The sequence below is a fragment of the Dermochelys coriacea genome, chromosome 4, assembly GCF_009764565.3.
Source record: "Dermochelys coriacea isolate rDerCor1 chromosome 4, rDerCor1.pri.v4, whole genome shotgun sequence".
Lineage (NCBI taxonomy): Eukaryota > Metazoa > Chordata > Testudines > Dermochelyidae > Dermochelys > Dermochelys coriacea.
Window position 1 is genome coordinate 92,718,651 of NC_050071.1, and position 20,799 is coordinate 92,739,449.

Here is a 20,799-nt window from a genome sequence, read left to right on the forward strand (position 1 = left end):
TTTACTCAACTAAATTCTATTCTCAGTTCTACCAGTACAACACTGTTGACTTCAGTGGAGTCCATCTAACTGAGAGCAAAATTTGGCTGTCTACTCCTGGACGTAGGACTGGCCTCTCAAGTACTGATCCAACTGCACTGAGACTTTACAGTTGTAATAATTAAACTAGTATAGCATCTTGCAACTTCAAAGTTATGTTCAAATCAATGAATCCTCACACCACATCTGTGGGACACTGTCTTTATGATCTCCATTTGCAGTTGGAAAAAGTAGACAGACTAAAAAGATTCATGACTTTCTGAGGTATACCTGAGCAAGTAATAGTGCCAGGATTTGAATTTTGGAGTGCCTGGCTCCCAGTCCTGTGTTTGGTCCATGCTGCCTCCTTCTCGTTACACTAGTCTGTTAAGATTATATTGTTCAGAATAATAGCATGGCCCCTTCTCTAAGTAAAACTACATTTGTCATGTTAGCAGCATGCAAAATTCTGCCACTAGCCCCCCACAATGTGAGCATTTCCATCATTCGGAGATAAGCAGCATTGCTTTCACTGTTTCCATCAAACAGTAGTAGACCTAGTTTTACACATGTGATGTAACCATGAGACACTAGTTAGCTGTGCTAATGTACACAAGTGAACAGAATAAATGTCTAAAAGTAAGAACTGAGCAGCACTATCATGCGAGAGGATTGTTAATTCAGGGGAAATTTTGAATGCATGAAAATAGGCTTTTAGAGGATTAACTTCAGTTTTGCAGTCTGTGTTGTACTGAGCTGAACTTGTATTATTATTTCCTCCTGTAGCAAGCTGATAAGGGTAGAGGCAAAGAAAAGAATTGCCCTTCTGCAAATCAAAATCTGCAACCCAAATATCATCTCAAAAGAAAATGAAAATAACACAAGCTTAACTAAGACCTAGACTTTGTGAATTTCTAGTGCTGAAAAGATTGGCTTTGTAACTGCATAACAGACGGATTTACATCTGTGTCTCGTCATGTAGGCCAGTGAGAAGCGGGTTCACTTTATTGTGTCAAGGCAGACCAGACAGCAGACCCCTGACATCTTGCAGGAGGCTGAGTGGAATTACAACGGCAGTCCTCAGCCTTGCCCATTGGAAAGAAACTATCCTAACAAGGTGAGGCCTGGATCTATCTTATATTTACTGTTCTTTCTGTGGGAAGCAGAAGGTTTTGTTGTCTCCAGACCCTATCAGCAGGAGAAGCACATCTTATTCTGCGGTATAAGTGTAAGAACAGAAATCATCTTTATTTATACACTAGGAAGTGCTTCTGTCTTGACTCAGTTTGGAAGATTTGGGAGAGAGGAAGCTGAAGGATAATAATGAGACTAAAGTTTTATACACACATACTATATTGTACACAAACCTGCCTCCCAGCCTGAGCCAGCAAAATGCAATGCATTCTAACAAAAATAAGAGGCTTATCTGCACTTACTCCATCTGGAGCAAAGCATGAAGGCAAGAAGCTTGCATAGACTGGGTGTCATATTCCCATATCTGGGTGTTGATTACTGTGACTGTTACTTGATCATTCACTTTAGTAAATTGTGTGCTAGCAAACAATACAAATATATACATCTGGGAACAAAGAATGTAAGGTATACTTACAGGATGGGGGACTTTATCATGGAAAGCAATGACTGAAAAAGATTGAGGGGTCATGATGGATAATCAGCTGAATGTGAGCTGCCAATGTGATCTGGGGTGCATCAGAAGGGAAATCTTGAGTAGGAGTAGAGAGGTAATTTTACCTCTCTCATTGGTACTGGTGCAACAACTGCTGGAATCCTGTGTCCAGTTCTGGTGCCCACAGTTCCAGAAGGATGTTGATTGGAGAGAGTTCAGAGAAGAGCCACAAAAATGAATAAACTATTAGAAATTTTGCCTTTATAGTGGTAGACTAAAGAGCTTAATCTATTTATCTTAACAAAGAGAAGATTAAGGGGTGACTTGATCACAGTCTATAAGGATGTATGTAAGGAACAAATATTTAATAATGGGCTCTTCAGTCTAGCAGATAAAGGTACAACACCATCCAATGGTTGGAAGATGAAGCTAGACAAAGTCAGACTGGAAATAAGGTGTAAGTGTTTAACAGTGTGTGTACTTAACCACTGGAACAATTTACCAAGGGTCATGGTGGAGTCTATCACAGACAATTTTTAAATCAAGATTGGATGGTTTTCTAAAAGATCTGCCCTAGGAATGATTTTGGGGAAGTTCTATGGTCTGTGCTATACAGGAGGTCAGAGTAGATGATCACAATGGTCTCTTCTGGCTTTAGAATCTAAGAATCTATGAAAATGGGGATGATGATACTGCTACTGACCTCCTGTGTAAAGTGCTTTGAGATCTATGGAAGAAAAGCCCTATATAAGGACTAGATATTATTAGATTAAGGAAAATGACAAAGAACAAGCATACAGTTTCCACAAAGCTGACCGCAGTGTGTGCGTCATTCAGGATATCCTTCACCTGGAAGCCAGTACACAGAAAACAGAGTCCTAGCTACATACACAACAGAGGGGTAGAATCCCTAAAAGGAGACTGGTGCCACAGCATGGCTATCCAGCAAAGAGAGAGATCTGAATATAGAGAGGACTGTGTCACTAGGGGCTTTAAAAAGCAGCAGGGCTCATTTAAAATCAATCCTGACTGATAAGCAGGCAACTGTGACCTTAAAGGACCACATGCCTCTTAGACTGCACTGCCAGCTGTCAGCTCCCGAACGCAGCTGCCAGCAGGGAGAAAGGGATGGGCCCATGTTTTTAAAATATTTATAAACATCCCTTTGTTGTTTTCCTCCTTTTATCAATTATGCTCATTCAGCACCTTATGAAATGGTATTTCCTGCAGCATATTCCATCTTACCTGTACCCTCGCATGCCGTTCACAGACATAACTCCTCCCTCAGGCTGTAAGAACAGACCCACGTCTGCTGTCCAGAACAGCAGAGATGACACGAGGCTGCTGCCATCCTGTCACAAGACAATCCTAGCTGATACTGCATCTGCAAGTCATTACTTCCCAATGAAATAATGCTTTCATGATTCTTAGGGAGATCTCTGAGTGGGATAGCAATTAATTCATGACACTATCACATGATTTCCAGTGACTGCCTGAGTGTCTGCTATATCTAATATATTTGTGTTACTGGTCTATGGGTATGGTACAGGGGAATTCAGTACATTAATTCTATTCCATACCCAACTTTGGGCCCCTTTCTTCTCTTCCTGTATAAAGAGGTGCAGGAAAGGAATTCTTGATTAATTATAAGTTGATTTGGGGAACTGCATTGACTTGTGAGATTTAGGGAGTTGTGTTTGCATTGCAGCACCCTACATGGAGCTGGTGGGGCCTTATTTTGTTGCATAGGATATGGAGATAAGGGAATTCGTGATCCACTGCAGGAATCCCCCAAAAGGTGGCTGGAGTGTGTCTGTGTCTCTGTCTCCTGTCCCATCAGTGACAGCACCGCTGGCTTAGTGGCTCTGCTGCTTCTGGCCAGTGGCAGCACTTTGTGACCCCTCCAGTGGAGGGCACAGCAAAGATGGAGATTTTTCTCAGAAACAAATCTCTTGACAAATGTCTTTTTTGGCTGTGTAGAAGGGGGAACATGCTATCTGGAGCACCTAATCCCTGACTCCTCCCCTCTGTGGCCTTTTCACCCCAAGACAGATGAGCTCTGGGGTGGTTAAATCAAGATTGGAGAGAGCAGGCTGCATAGCTGCCTTTCCCTTTCACACATCCCCTCCATGCCCCCGCAAAAGGAGATCCTGAGCCTTTAGGCCTTCAAGTCTTATCTGATTTTTGACAGTGAGTGTAACTGACCAAGGAACAATGTACCAAGGATCGTGGTGGATTCTCCATCACTGAGAATTTTTAAATCAAGTTTGGATATTTTTCTAGCAGATCTGCTTTAGGAATTATTTTGGGGAAGGTCTATGGCAAGCACAATACAGGAGGTCAGACTAGATGATCACAATGTTCCCCTCTGGCCTTGAAATCTGTGAATCTAGGGTGCACCAGCAGAGTCTACATGGACCAATTATTCATAGATACTAAGGTCAGAAGGGACCATTCTGATCATCTAGTCCGACCTCCTGCACAGTGCAGGCCACAGAATCTCACCCACCCACTCCTATGAAAAACCTCACCCATGTCTGAGCTATTGAAGTCCTTAAATCATGGTTCAAAGACTTCAAGGAGCAGAGAAGCCTCCCTCAAGTCAACCATGCCCCATGCTACAGAGGAAGGCGAAAAACCTCCAGGGCCTCTCCAATCTGCCCTGGAGGAAAATTCCTTCCCGACCCCAAATATGGCGATCAGCTAAACCCTGAGCATATGGGCAAGATTCACCAGCCAGATACCCAGGAAAGAATTTTCTATAGTAACTCAGACCCCATCCATCTAATATCCCATCTCAGGGGATCAGTCCTATTTACCCTGAATATTTAAAGATCAATTACTTACCAAAATCCCATTATCCCATCATACCATCTCCTCCATAAACTTATAGAGTAGAATCTTAAAGCCAGATAGATCTTTTGCCCCCACTGCTTCCCTTGGAAGGCTATTCCAAAACTTCACTCCTCTGATGGTTAAAAACCTTCGTCTGATTTCAAGTCTAAACTTCCTGGTGGCCAGTTTATACCCATTTGTTCTTGTGTCCACATTGGTGCTGAGGTTAAATAATTCCTCTCCCTCTCCTGTATTTATCCCTCTGATATATTTATAGAGAGCAAGCATATCTCCCCTCAACCTTCTCTTAGTTAGGCTAAACAAGCCAAGCTCCTTAAGTCTCCTTTCATAAGACAAGTTTTCCATTCCTCGGATCATCCTAGTAGCCCTTCTCTGTACCTGTTCCAGTTTGAATTCATCCTTTTTAAACATGGGAGACCAGAACTGCATACAGTATTCTAGGTGAGGTCTCACCAGTGCCTTGTATAACGGTACTAAAACCTTCTTATCCCTACTGGAAATGCCTCTCCTGATGCATCCCAAAACCGCATTAGCTTTTTTCACAGCCATATCACATTGGCAGCTCATAGTCATCCTATGATCAACCAATACTCCAAGGTCCTTCTCCTCTTCCGTTACTTCTAATTGATGCGTCCCCAGCTTATAACTAAAATTCTTGTTATTAATCCCTAAATGCATAACCTTAAATTTCTCACTATTAAATTTCATCCTATTACTATTACTCCAGTTTACAAGGTCATCCAGATCCTCCTGTATAATATCCCGATCCTTATCCGAATTGGCAATACCTCCCAGCTTTGTATCATCTGCAAACTTTATTAGCACACTCCCACTTTTTGTGCCAAGGTCAGTAATAAAAAGATTAAATAAGATTGGTCCCAAAACCGATCCCTGAGGAACTCCACTGGTAACCTCCCTCCAGCCTGACAGTTCGCCTTTCAGTAGGACCCGTTGCAGTCTCCCCTTTAACCAATTCCTTATCCACCTTTTGATCTTCATATTGATCCCCATCTTCTCCAATTTAACTAATAATTCCCCATGTGGCACGGTATCAAATGCCTTACTGAAATCTAGGTAAATTAGATCCACTGCATTTCCTTTATCTAAAATATCTGTTACTTTTTCAAAAAAGGAGATTAGGTTGGTTTGGCACGATCTACCTTTTGTAAAACCATGTTGTATTTTGTCCCATTTACCATTGACTTCAATGTCCTTAACTAATTTCTCCAAAATTTTTTCCAGGACCTTGCATACTACAGATGTCAAACTAACTGGCCTGTAGTTACCCGGATCACTTTTTTTTCCCTTTCTTAAAAATAGGAAATATATTAGCAATTCTCCAATCATTCGGTACAACTCCTGAGTTTACAGATTCGTTAAAAATTCTTGCTAATGGGCTTGCAATTTCAGGTACCAATTCCTTTAATATTCTTGGATGAAGATTATCTGGGCCCCCCGATTTAGTCCCATTAAGCTGTTTCAGTTTCGCTTCTACCTCTGATATGGTAATATCTACCTCTATATCCTCCTTCCCATTTGTCATGCTACCATTATCCCCAAGATCCTCTTTAGCCTTATTAAAGACTGAGGCAAAGTATTTGTTTAGATATTGGGCCATGCCTAGATTATCTTTAACCTCCACTCCATCCTCAGTGTTAAGCGGCCCCACTTCTTTCTTCTTAGTTTTCTTCTTATTTATATGGCTATAGAACCTTTTACTATTGGTTTTAATTCCCTTTGCAAGGTCCAACTCTACTTGACTTTTAGCCTGTCTCACTTGATCCCTACATGTTCTGACCTCAATTAGGTAGCTTTCCTTGCTGATCCCTCCCTTCTGCTTCTTCTTAATCACCTCTCTAAGATACTTGCTCATCCAGCTTGGTCTACAACTCCTTCCTATGAATTTTTTCCCCTTTCTTGGGATACAGGCTTCCGATAGCTTCTGCAGTTTTGATTTAAAGTAATCCCAGGCCTCCTCTACCTTTAGATCCATAAGTTCTTCAGTCCAATCCACTTCCCTAACTAATTTCCTTAATTTTTGAAAGTCAGCCCTTTTGAAATCAAAAGCCCTAGTTGCAGATTTATTTTTGTTAATCCTTCCATTTAGTTTGAACTGAATTAGCTCATGATCACTTGAGCCAAGATTGTCCCCTACAACCATTTCTTCTACGAGGTCCTCGCTACTCACCAAAATTAAATCTAAAATGGCATCCCCTCTAGTCGGTTCAGCAACTACTTGATGAAGGAATCCATCAGCTATCGCATCTAGGAAAATCTGAGCCCTATTATTATTACTAGCACTGGTCCTCCAGTCTATATCTGGGAAGTTAAAGTCTCCCATGATCACGCAGTTTCCGTTAGTATTTACTTTATTAAAGACATTAAAAAGGGCTCTATCCATATCTAAATTAGATCCCGGAGGTCTATAGCACACCCCAAGCACTATCGTAGGAGAGGCTTTACTAGTTTTCTTCCCCAATGTAATTTTTGCCCAGACGGATTCTGTCTTATCCATTGCATCGCTTCTTATTTCTTTACATTCTACCTCATCATTGATATACAATGCTACTCCACCCCCTTTACCTTTGTTTCTGTCTTTCCTAAACAGCACATACCCTTCAATACCTGTAGTCCAGTCATGACTACTATTCCACCATGTTTCTGTTATCCCTGTGATATCTGGTTTCACTTCCTGCACCAGTAGCTCTAGTTCCTCCATTTTGTTACCTAGACTCCTCGCATTGGTGTACAAACATCTTAATTTTTGCTGTTTGGCCTCGCTCCCATTTTGTACCCTATTAGGCACAGTCATTCTACATCCAGTATAACCTATTAGACTAGTCTCCACACCGCCCTCACTCCTTATATAGATTCGCCTACCCACGGCTGTATCCTTTCTCACTTCATCTTCTTCCCTCTCAATGCTAAAATCTGGCGTGGAGATTTTCTGGACATCTCCCATCCATCTCCCCCCAATTCCTAGTTTAAAGCTCTCTTTATCAGTTGTGCCAGCCTCCATCCTAGAAGTCTATTTCCTTCCCTACTCAGATGAAGTCCATCCCGAGAGAACTGACCTCTGTCTGTGAATGCCTCCCAGTGGTCATACATCCCAAAGCCCTCCTTATAGCACCACTGCCTAAGCCATCTGTTGACAGTCATAATCTTGTCAGACCTTTGTTGCCCTTCTCTAGGAACAGGAAGGATCCCGCTAAAGATCACCTGAGCCTCAATTTCCTTAAGTGTCTTCCCCAGCCTAGCATAGTCTCCCTTAATACTTTCCAGTGAGAATCTAGCCGTATCATTTGTTCCCACATGAAGGATAATTAGGGGATTCTTTCCCGCTCCCTTGAGGATCCTTTTCAACCTCAGGTCTACATCCCGTATCTTAGCACCCGGAAGACAGCACACCCTTCTATTCTCAGAATCAGCTCTAGTTACAGGCCTGTCTATTCTTCTCAATAAAGAGTCCCCGATCACATAGACCTGCCTTTTCCTGGTGACAGTGCTATTCTCCAGTGTCTCCCCTGTTCTCTCTGGCTGCAAGTTCTTTCCATTCCTATTTTCCCTTACAGTCTTCTTCAACCCATCCTGTATTCTCCTGGGGCTCATATTTGGTGTAGTCTCCCTTGACTCTTCCCCTTTTCCTATAGGACTAGCCTCTCTTCTCTTTTTCCTTACCCTTCCACCTTCAACAAGTACCTGCTGAGCCCCTTCATTTTCCAATTCTGCAAACCTGTTCCTAAGCTCTATTTCTCCTTCACTAGCCCGTCTTTTTCTCTGCCTGGTTCTTTGAGTCATATGTTTCCACTGACCACTTTCCTCATCCAGTCTCTCCTCAAAATTCCCCAGCCCTGCTTCCATCTGTGAGTCTGAGCTTTTCCCTTCAGATACCTCATATCTTTGCTCCATCATCTGCTCAAACCCCTTCCTAAACTCAACCAGACTTTCCACCTGCATCTCCAAACCTCAGATCTTTTCCTCCATCAGCTCTATCAGACAGCATTTCATGCAGAAAAAACTCTTACCGGTTCCCCCCTCCAGGATCATGTACATACCACAGCTTCCACATCCAGTCATCCTCAATGTGTCTTTCACTGCAGGAGTCACTCCCACAGCTGCCTCTGTATCTGTCATCTCCTTCCCACCTAAATCCTGTTAATCTGGGAAACACAAGCCACACCAAAAAGACCACCCCCCCAGCAAAAGCAAACCCCAAACAAGCACCACAATACAAACCCCCTTTTCAAACTCCCCTGTTTAGAGCTCTGTTTGCTAGCTCCTGTGCCACTGCAGATGTCTGTGCCCCTGCCTGACTGGCTGGCTACCTTTATAGGGCCCCTAGTCAGAAGCCCCACCCCCTAGGCAGGGCTCAGCTGCTCTCTCAGCACAAAGCCCCACCCCCTAATCAGGCTCAGCTGCTCTCCCAGCACAAAACCCCTACACACACACAAATACAAATACTAAAAATACAAAACCAAGTACAACTACCTTCTCCTCCAACAGAACTCCCATTCAAACTCTCCTGTTTAGAGCTCTGTTTGCTAGCTCCTGTGCCGCTGCAGCTGTCTGCACAATATGTTAGTGTTCTTTAGAAATCACACCCCTGTAGTGCACATCACCCACCATGTAGATATACCCTCAGTCATACTCATGCCCCTGGCACCATTTAGCTGAGGGTATGCAAACAGCCTCATTCTTTCTCAAAGGGTGCACAAGGAGGGAGGTGGTTCTGTTCCCCTTTTCCCCACAACACTGGATGCTGTGGTGTACTCCTGCTGGTTAGCTAGAATCTGGTCTTTGCTTTTCCCATGTGGCACTTATGGTTCAATAGACTGAATAACTCCAAAGGAGCTCATACAGCCTGCGGGACTGATTATGTGCAGGCCCCATGGAGTTTTGCTGTGGTGCACTCTGTCTTTAACTCGCTGTGGTAGTGTTGTTTGCCTTTTGTCAGGAACATATGAGTATTGGTCTGGATTTGTCTCAGTATTTAGCAGATATTTGTCAGTACATACCCTGTATTTTTTTCATGATATTCTTTCATAATTCAGTCTCTTTAAAATTAGGCTTTGAAGGCTATGTGGGCTTAAATATTTTTTAAAATCAGACCTTAATGCAGGGATTAAGCTTGCCAGCCCAGAATCTTGTAATACCGTATGTGCTCTTGCTTAGATCTAATGGACATCTTTGTGGCCATGCTTTCAAGTCAAAGCAATTTCCTTTAGATCTGTGGCTTGGTGAATCTTACACCTGGGTTCTTCAGTGGGGATTGTTAAATTAAATGTGGCTAATAGAGAAATTGCTAATTAATGTAACCTGGTGTTATTAATGTGAAGTTTATGGGGCGGATAATTCATCCTTGGGAGAGGTGGATTTTTGTTAACATCACTGGTTCCTCTTTTAACTCTCTGAGAGAGCCAGTTCTGTCCTGGTTAACTACATAGCACGGATGTAAATGTGTGCTGGGTTTTGCCTTCAAGTCTCCAGTGTATTCAGTGCCAAGAATAAACTCCAGACTCCAGTATTATTTGTTATTGTATAATAACTCAGGAATCCGTTTTGGCCAAGTCACTGCCCTCATGACATCCTGCCTCCATATGGAAAGAGCAGAAAAGAGGCTTTCTTTTAAGCAGATGCCAATGGTAAACAGAAGGACAGCCAGCAGAGCAGTGGTGAAGTAGCAACACAATCTGTATTGAATACATCCTCTTTGGTGCATATTGGGGGTGTATTTTGCATACAGTGTGGTGTAGGATTGGTCATGGACAAGGCTCTTAGTAAGAGATCCTCCCATGTCTAAGGAACAAGGCAATGTAAAGCCCAAGTTGCTGCTGCCTGATCTTGAATAGAAAAGATGTCAGAAACACTCTCCTGTACTACAGAGGGATCTGTTAAACAGGATTTGTAATATATAAATAGAGCCAGATTCTGCTCCTTTGAAGTCCATTGGGAGTTTTGCCATTGACTTCAATGCAGACGCAGTACTAGACACTAAAATAGCACTGGGTTTAATTGTAACTATTTCTTCTACTCCTATTGATTGTTTATATCAAGTTGTTGTCCAGTCCTTAAAGATGGAGCCATTGCTCTTGCTGCTCAGGCACATAATGTTCTGTAGCTGTGTGAGTGGGTTAGCCTGTAGGTAATATATATTTTCCAAGCAGCTGCAGCTGTGTTCATTGCCTGTGAGACACGCGTCATGACTTTGAGGTTGTGATAATTTGCTGTAAATATTTATTTTACAGTAAACTTAAAAAAAAAGAAAAGAAAAGGGGACAAGCTGTGTGTTTTCCCCGTCATGGCCTCCAAGGTCATTTCACAATGATGGAAAAGGGTAGTTGTTTAGAAGAGAATGTATTGAAATGCATTCATTAATAAACATTGCCTTTTAACTGGGTAACTCATTAGCAGCAATACCTCCAAGAGAGCGCTCCCTGTGTCTGTTAAGAAGGCTTTAACTTCCCTTTGATCACCCTCTTCCCCTCCTTTGAGAATTCACAGTGCTTCTCTCTGAGCACTTTAAAAAATAGGGGGCTGCAAGGAATCTTCAAAGGGAAGCTGACTGTTGGATTGCGCACACGTGTGCGTGCGCGCGTGCGCAGTAAAGCAGCTCTTTCATCATTTTCCATTGAGAAGTAACCTACGCCAATTTGTTTTTCAACATACCTCTAAAATGCAGACCTTGTGTGCGCTGGTTCCTGAGAAATATGGCAGAGACAGCCTCTGTTTCTCAGTCACTCTCTTGATGTCTAAGACAGAGTGAAGGAGGACTTGTGGCACCTTAGAGACTAACAAATTTATTTGAGCATAAGCTTTTGTGAGCTACAGCTCACTTCATCGGATGCATTTGGTGGAAAATACAGTGGGGAGATTTATATACACACACAGAGAACATGAAACAATGGGTTTTATCATACACACTGTAAGACAGAGTGGACACAGATTAGCTAACAAGCATGCTCTGAATCTGGAGGGTATCATTTTGAGCCGTTGTTGCAAAATCAAAACCCTGCCCTTTTGTGGAAAATTAGCGTTCCTCTCCTCCCCTCCCCCTGAAAAGGGCTAATCATCTCAGTGAAATCAACGCATTCTCAAAGTGAAAGGGGCAATTTTTTGCATGTTCATGGGTAAAGCAAAGCAAAATTGGGTTTATTTTTGAGCAAAGGTGGAGTTATAACAATTTTACACATTCATGTAAAATGGATGATGGAAAAGAATTATTATGTCATATAGTCCATCCCCTATAGGTTTGTTCCTTACAGTCCATACGTTGTTTCTTCTTTGTTAAATATGTATGACAAAGTTTTCAAATTCAGAGGGCTAAAGTTAAGCATCTGAATCTAAATCTAGGCCCCTAAATAAGTGGCCTGATTTTCAGAGGTGATGAACACCCAAACCTTTTACTAGTGTATAATCTCTGGTTGCTTTCTAACTGAAAACTCAGGCCACTTTATTTGTGTCCTGGTGCCCTGATTCTGCTCCCATTAAGCTAAATTACAAAACCACCACTGACTTTAATGGGAGCAGTACTGAATCCCAAATATGGATTTAGTGACTGACTTTACTCATCCCAGTTTGGAGTGCTTTGGTCATAGCTGTGACCCTGCAGAACCCCAAGCAGTAGGATAGGCATATTTACTGTCCACACAAGTGTTGTGAGGCTCAGGGGTTGTAAAATGTTTTGAGATCCTCTGAGTAGTCGTCATACAACTGCATATTAATTCCAGTTTGATTACCGCAAGTGATGAAGCTATCAGAAAGCTGTATGTGTACACTGCATTTATCCTTGATATTTGGTCTCCACAGAACACCCTTCATGCTGTCACCTGTCATGAGAAGGTGGTGTCTGTCTGGAAAGATCACACAGAGTCACTGGGAATGACTGTGGCAGGTGGAACATCTCACAGGGAATGGGATTTGCCTATCTACGTGATAAGCGTTGAACCCGGAGGAGTCATCAGCAGAGATGGCAGAATGAAAACAGGTAAAGCTAATGGGGTTGGAGGCCTGCTTGAATGGAAAGCTCCCTTTTGACGAACTGAAAGGTCACAAAAGGGTGCCACAGGGGTGTTTCTGTAGACACTTAGATATCTCTCAGAGATGAGAGAGAAACTAGCCTGAAAGAGTTTTTAAAAGAAGGCAAACGCCTTAGCTGAGCATGTGCCTCTGAGACCTATGGCTGGAGGGACCCTCCACCTGTGGAGCCCTTGATTCTCTAAGCTACCTCTGCAGTGCTTATCCCCTACCCTCCTCTCAGAGCCTGTGGTTGCTCTCTATGTGGTCCTGCGTGTGCACTGAGGCAGTAGAAGTGGGCAGTGTGGGGGTGAGTGGTAATGTAATGTAAGTCATCCCACCACCATCAAAGACCTGCTGAAGTTAATAAAAAAAAAATACAGCCTGAGGGTGTATAGTATAGCCTCTTCTACTGAGGCTTCATTCCCCACAGTCTTTTCCGTGGTGGGGAAGAATGTCTCCCCAACCAGATGATGTGGTGGGACCTTAGCAAAGGGATCTTTGCAGAGATTTTCTTTTCACTATCAATTCCTATGGGTTTTAACCATGAGGAGAGGGTGAATGGGCCTATATTATTTATTACATACCAAAAAAAATTGAAAGAACGTTAAAGTTGTAAAGTCAAGCATGCAAAGTTAGGACAAAATTCAGGTTGCTCGTGCACACTTTATTTGGCCCCCTTGTCTGCATATGTATTATAATATACAGTCTTCAATTACATGGTCACATACTATTTTTCCACAGGATCCGGCCTCATTCAGTGCACAGGATGGGTAGAGCTCACTTAATGGGCAACTTTTCAACATTTTGTTTTTTCCTCATTTTTCAATGTGTGGCCCTAAGCCTTATTTCCTGCACACTATTCAAACCCTTTTCTGAAGGCAGAATTATTCATTTCCTCAAGGGCTTTTCAGTGGTGCTCTTCACAGTAGTATTAATGTCAAAATTGTCCACTAATATTAAGTGCCCAGTTAGAGATGCCTAGGACAGTATGTGATCCTGTAATTAAAGACTGCATCATAATACATACATGCAAGGGAGCTGAATTAGGCCGCATGGGTAACCTTAATTCTAGCATTTCCCAACTTTTGAGTGTTTGACTTTGCAGCCTTAACTTCATTTTAATAGAGTTTTTGTATGTAATTTCTTAGCTTTTTTTTTAAAAGCAAACTGGAAAAAACCAGAATTTCCATAATGTAGACCTATATTTACTCCACATGATTCATCAGCAGGGTTAGAACCTTTAGATCCACAGCAGAGCTTGGCTCTTGAGCTAACAGAGTAATTAATAGCAGGTATAGGTTTTCATCCTCTATGTGGGCCAACCACTAAAGGGAGATGAGATGCACATTTTGCCAGTGGGTCTGACAGCAGAGAAACGTTGGGACTATGGGTTCTATTCCAGGTTCTGAGGGGAATGTGTGGTAGTGGTTACAGACCCTTTCCCTCAGACCCCACCAGCCTGTCCCTGTCCCACTCCCAGACTCCATCCCGTTTCAGCCCCTCATTCTAGTACCCTCCCCCGCCTCCAAACAGCTCCAAATCCCACTCCTCTTAACCCCTCTTCATTTCAATCTGGCTGCTTCCTCTTTTTATTCTTTGGTGCCTGTGTGCCAGCAGGAGGAGCACTGAGAGCACAGTAGAAAGTCTCCCTGCTCTGTTCCTGGCAACAAAGTCATGCTCAGCTCCTGAAGCCCTGGGCTAGAGGATGCACCATGAAGCAGAATTGTAGGTATTCTTGTTCCATTGCATGGAGCCTACTAGAGTTTCTCCACAAAATGGATGTAAGAATTTTATATATATATTTTATGCATTAAAACAACATATGTTCCCTAGCTTCATTCTGAGACATGGCTGAATCATCTTGGCTTGCAAAATTTTGCAAAAATATTCAGTCTGAGGCAGACATTTAACATGGAAAATTTCAACCCAAACGCTTGGAGTTTACGGCCGTTTATAACTTTGCCAAACACAATCTTATAATGGAAAATGTTGGGAAACCTTAACTATAGGCATCGGTATTTTTGTCACCTCCAATTAAATGCTGATCAGGAGCTTAGCGCTGACCAGGGCCTGTACATATAGTCCATGCCACAAGGAGTGTATGGTCTAAGGGTATGTCTGCACTACACCTACAGTAGTGTAGATACTTCCTACAGCAACGGAAGGGGCTTTTCCGACGTAGCTAATCCACCTCATCAGGAGGTAGTAGCTAGGTCGATGGAAGAATTCTTCTGTCAACCTTGCTGCATCTAGAGTGGGGGTTAAGTCGACGTAAGTAGGTCGCTCAGGGACAGGGGTGAAAGTAACATAAAAGACTTACCAGTATGGGGGCCTGGCTCTGGGCCCCCAGAAGGGGTGGGGCCTTGGGTGGAAGGGGCGGGGCCATGGTAGCGGTGGAGGCCTGGAGTTCCAGGCCCTTTTAAATCGCCGGGCCCCGGGGCAGCTGCCCCTTTTGCCCGTAGACTGCTCTGTTACCTCAGGGACCCTTGGCTGCCCTTTGATCCAGGGTGGAGGAGTAGTGTGACCAAAAACACTACCTTTGCCCATCTTGGCTGCGCTGATGCATCTTTGAATTCAGCCCCTCATCTCACTCTCAGGATCTATTTTATGCCTCACGTTTATTTTATATAAAAATATTAACAACCACTTTTGACAGGCAACAAGTACCCAGCCCTGGCCTATTTTTGAAATGCATTTTGTTTAAAAGGAAAAATTAATTAAAGCCTTAAAACCATTTTCTCCTTTTATAATGGTTCTGCTTATTGTCCTTCAGGTGACATTTTGCTGAACGTGAATGGAATTGACCTGACTGGTGTCAGCCGTAGTGAGGCAGTAGCCCTGTTGAAAAACACCACCTCGTCTGTAGTACTCAAAGCCTTGGAAATGAAAGAATATGAGGCCCCGGAGGACATGAGCCATGTATCACTCCCTGACACCAATCAGAACACATCAGATAACAGTGAATGGTCACCTTCCTGGGTTATGTGGCTTGAGCTCCCGCGGTAAGTCCAAAAATTACATCCTTGTGTTGAAGGGGAGTGGGAGGAAAGATTTGTGTGTCTTGGATGGCTCTTGCTTTTTGGCCTGATTCATTACACTGACATCTTAATTAAATCCAGGCTCTGTCAAAAATCTTTATTTTAAATACCTCCCTTTTGTAATTGTGTATACGTATATGGAAAATAGACACATAGGACTGCTTTTAAGGGAGGAAAGAAAGATCCTGAACAGTCCTATAGCTGAAAATGTGTTAGAGAAGGAAGGGAAAAGTCTGAATGGATTCAGGAGCTCATAGAACTTAGATCTGGACCCTCTGGACCACCCTGCAAAGTCCAAAACTACCCGGGCAGTGCTCAAGCTTCACAGATCCTGTATTTGTTAAATACAGCTGAACTGTTCGACTTTGCCCAGATGTTAAAAAGTGCACGCAGTTGGTGCATTTCTCAGAATTGCCTCCCCTGACTCCACCACCTGCCTGAGAAAAGTTCATTTGTAAGATACAGGAAACAGCTGTTTTGTAGTTTTAGTAAAAATAAAAGCCACATAGTGTGTAGTTTAATTGTCTTACATACAGAGGGCATTTTAACATCTTCAGCACGCATAAATCTGCATCTTGCAATGTTGTTTGAACCTGAGCTTTTAATGAAGACTTGCCCTGTATCAGGGATTACATTGAGCTAATGCTGAAATGTCAATTCTTAAATGGAACAAAACTCTTGATTTCTAGGACTGCAGAATTTGACCCAACAGTTTATATATGCTTTGCCTATTAACCTGAACCCCAATGGCTGTTCAGAATATCCCTTTTTATTTTAAAAGGACAATGTCAGGTGGCTCTGCTGCATGGAGGACAAGGGTGAAACCAGTTGGGTTTTTTAGGTTTTATGTACACAGCTTCATGGTTTTGCTTTTTTGGGGTATTTATATTCTAGCTAGATTCTGTTCCTTACTATTCCCTGTTAGGCCATTTTACAGGCCCTTCCTCAGCTTGCAGCAAGGCTTGCTGGGAAGGCCAAGGTAAAGCTTCTTTGGGTTTTGTTGTGTCTTACTACATCAGGATGGTGGTGAGGTGGTTCTGAATTCAGTCTGAGTGCAAAGATGAAATACCCCACTTGAATGTGGGTGAAGGCAATACGTGTAAAAAGCAAATTTGTACCATCTTTAGGGTTAGGTACATCTCTTCATTCAGGGGGTAGATAGCCTAGACCTATAGATTTTTTCCTTCTTTACTTTTATGTAGAAACTAGAGTATTTATCAGCAACTGAAGGTGGATTTTAATTTACCCTTTTCCATAGTTCTGGTGAACTAGTCAGATGCCAGTATCACCCCTAGAACACACCCTCTGCCTCTGTATTGCTGCATAGCTAACCCTACTGCAGCATAGGGATTGAGAGCTCCCCTCTCTACAATTTACAGTTCTTCCTCCTAAACCAACAGAAATCTAAACTTTACTCTTAGTGGTTCAATATAAATACAATGCTTTGCCTATCACTGAGGAAAATGCAGCTTAAGTCCACCTTTAGGAAGCTTTCCCTCAGTCAGCTCACTGCACCTGCTGTAAACACTGAAGGAGGACTGTGGTTACTCTGTCTCAGGTCCTGCAGTCAAGATAAAATAACTGTCAGAGATGCAGAGTACCAATAAGCAATAGCATACTGTTAAGATCAAGCAGTCAGATATCTTTGGCTTTCTGTGCTGGATTTTACCCTTTTGAACAGCATCTGAGTTTTAGTCTCCCTGCTCCAGAAATTGCACATGTACAACGCCCAACCTTATAACTGAAAGAAAATTACCCACCATGTCAGCAGGTCTGAAAACAGGAAATTCATTGTAATCATATCCCCAGCTGCAACTCAACTCACAGAAAAGGGCCACAGTGTGGCTGAAGCCTAGAGGAATTAGTATGCTGAACTGGTGTGCTGGTCGTCAAATTTAAATTAAATAGGAGGAATAAAGATGATTAGAATTGACAGTAACAGAGGTGTATATCACCCTTATTAGTACTAGCTTGTTTGGCAGGCCCCAAGCATCAGCTTTGGACTTATTCACTTAACAATACATGTTATCAGATACTTCAATCTTACCTAGCACAAATAATGGTTACCCTTCTGTTCTCATTGACTCTCTGGCATCCACACTACACATCTGGAAGTCCTTCAAGTTCTGTCACCAGGACATGTATCATTAATACATGTTAACTCATTTCCCCCCAGTCTGAGAATTTAACCTTTCACTAGGCTTCCAGGATGTTTTTGGCAAGAGCCACACCCCACTAGATTTCAAGAGTATTTTCAACAGCCTTGCTACATAGCCCAAGCTTGTCTTGGGAAAAGATGATTCAATTCAAATGCGATTCTGCTTAGTCAGTGTTAATCTAGATTGCTTAATATTCAAGTGTGGTGCAATGGGAGGAAGTTTTGGCATACCACAGTGTGGAACATTTAGATACTATAAATTAAAGTTCAACAGCAGGAGACAATGCCCCTAAGAAAGAGGAATGCAAAGAACAAGCAGGCCTGGTCCTTTAGGATGGGAAGCCAGAGAAGGAAGAGCAGGCAGAATAAGAAAGATGGGAAGGGGACACAGAAAGGAGATAAAATGGTAGGGGGAGAAATATAGAACATGACATGAAGACATAGGAGAGAGAGAAAGAGAAGTTAGAGACATGCCTCAGCAACAACCTGGAGTACCTGTTTTGTTTCCCCTTAGTTTCTGTGATTGTAGCTGTATGATTTAAGATTAGTATTTCTCTGGGCATACTTCTGTGCTGATACCAATACTGTAAATGAGCAATACATTCCCCTAATATAGCTCACCTCTCTTTCATGGGTCACATGCACATTACAAAGGTTGATACAGATGAGGAAATAAACACCAAGGTTTAGGCAGTTTGCTCAAGCTCTCACAGCAATAAGTCAGCACTAGAAGCCACATCTGACTTGTCAGGCCCTGGCTTTAAACCCCAGGAATCACTGCCTTTCTACATTCTTTAAATGAGCTCACAAGAAATGGGCAGAAATTTCATTTCCAATGATATTTTAAAACTGGTCTTTGGTGAGTCATTTTTAGATGACTTGTTAGTGTATAAATAACTACTGCCTCTGTTCCCGCTGTAGTATGACACACTATGTGGTGGTCATGAAACAGTGTGCTTCTAACAATTACCTGAGCGAGATAGTAGGGACCATATGCAAGTGGCAGGTATGTTTGCTGGTAGTCAGATCTATTGAAGTAAAGACTAATCATCATCCCTATCCGGCATAGTTATTTCTTAACATTTGTTTTTTTCTAGTCAGCTGGCTGTTGAGGAATACAGGTCATTTGCTGTTGAAGGAAATTTATACTCGTGAAGGTGATAAAGAAAATACGGCACAGCAGCTAGAGCGAAGTTACACTTTCCCAGTGCTACAGTAATTTTTCTACCCTTGCTGATTTTGCCCTCCTTCCTTCTCTTTATCCTCACATTCCCCTCCCCACACACTACTTTTAAAAATACATTATAGATCAAATACTTCACAGACCTACTGTGAATACTAGTCTTTGCTTCACTTCACAGCGGAGTAGAGAGATGAGTTATCCAGGCTGTCACACAGAATCAGTGGCAGAACTGGCTCTGAAATGTGAAATTGGACAAGCACTCCCCCATTTTAATGGTCCTGCTTTAAGCAGAACTTTCAAACATTAATCCTTGTTAAGTACACAAGCAAATGCCAGTTTTACAGATACATTATATTGAAAGTTTGGACTAAATTGTTCTGTAACTTTGATCCATTATAACAAGGGGAAAACAGATGAAATATGATACCTGATAGGGAAATCAAGTTTTGTCTGCCGACCCAGGTTGTCATTCTGAAGTATGAATGTGAAACAATTTTAAAAAAATCTTTCAATATGCATTATTGCAGAGACAAAGATGAAGCAGCCAGGAGCAGGGTATTATATGTTTTACTATTTGAATCTGACAAAGTAAAGAGAAGGCAGTTAAAGTGAGTTTTAATCTCTTAATGCATCTGTGAAAGCTTCATATCAAGTGCTGGACTAGTTTGCTAAGTACATAACATTATGATGGGCAACTATATTTGTAGTGGTGTTATAACACAAGGGTCTGACAGCATTGTTCTCAGCGAAGTACAGAAGCTACTTTTTGTCACTCGTGTTTGTATGCAGAGAAAACCCTCCTAAGCGTTAAAAAAAAAAAACCAAACCAATCACATCTGCTGTAAAGTGGTAATCTATAAATTAGTGGGGTCCAAAGTGGACATTATTCCCTATACCGCAGCAGCTCCAAAGGAACCACTGTGGTCTAACTAGGTCAATAATCCTCAGATAAAGTTTTTCCTTGTATACCAAGAACCCTAAAGCTGCTCCACAGCAATTAGTACAGATGATGCAAGCGTACATCATTTCATTTTCTCTTTGTGGTGCTATTTAACTCAATTTTTACTACTACAAAACACACAACTACCCCTTTCTTATTCTCAAACTCTCCAGCTGTAACCCCCTCTCCCCCAGCTACGTAGAGCAGGTGGCTTTTCATTCCTTCTGTGCTGAAATACCCAGACAACTCCATTAGACCCTTACTTATTTCCTTGTTTCTGTGCAGCTTTCAGACATTCCAATGTATTACCATATGATGGTGTGCACTGCTTGTAAGTTATTGTCATGTCTTTAGGAAAGCAATGAAAAAATGTAACAGTTTATGTGAATACAAATTCACCTACTGGTGTATTTAGGTGCTTAACTTTTGGGACCCACATTTGAGTATTTTTAGTCTGAACTCCTTGTATTTCTGGTTAGCCAACCAAGAAATTAAAGTGGAAATTAAGAAGTAGGTTCAAGAATACAAATGTCTATTTTTCTTTGTAACACTGGTCAATTTCTATTGCCCTAGTACCAAGCTATTGCAACAGTAAGTGCAGTTTTCTTCTCCGATCTGGCCTGCAGATGTCACATTTTTCACCCTTCACATCTATCAAAGACCAGATGTGCCCCTTCAGCCATCAATACCCAAAGCTAGGCATTTAACAGCAACAGTTTCAGGGCCAGTGCACAACCCGAGCAGTTGAGGGAAAGAGGCAGAAGTAAAGCCTATTCCTTTGAGGGGACCCACCGTTTCTGAGCTAGACACCACTGCTACCTGGCTAGTCTCGAGAGTCTGCTAAATAGCACTAGTTTCCTAGTAGAGCTCAAGTTGCTGTCCATTCTGGCAGTGTCATCTTCAAGGTTCATGGTTATTATGGGACTCCAAGAGTTGGCACAACATGAGTACTGGATTCTCTCA

General features: G+C 42.2%; 1 protein-coding gene across 7 annotated transcripts in view; it reads left to right on the plus strand.

Moving 5' to 3' along the window:
• LNX1 (ligand of numb-protein X 1) overlaps positions 1–20,799 on the plus strand; it is a 126,054-nt gene that overhangs the window by 101,012 nt on the left and 4,243 nt on the right. For all 7 annotated transcript variants that reach the window (XM_038398605.2, XM_043513809.1, XM_038398604.2 and 4 more), the window contains 3 exons: positions 1,001–1,135; positions 12,308–12,485; positions 15,291–15,519. In XM_038398605.2, the coding sequence (XP_038254533.1) occupies positions 1,001–1,135; positions 12,308–12,485; positions 15,291–15,519 (542 nt within the window). The remainder of the gene's footprint in view (positions 1–1,000; positions 1,136–12,307; positions 12,486–15,290; positions 15,520–20,799) is intronic.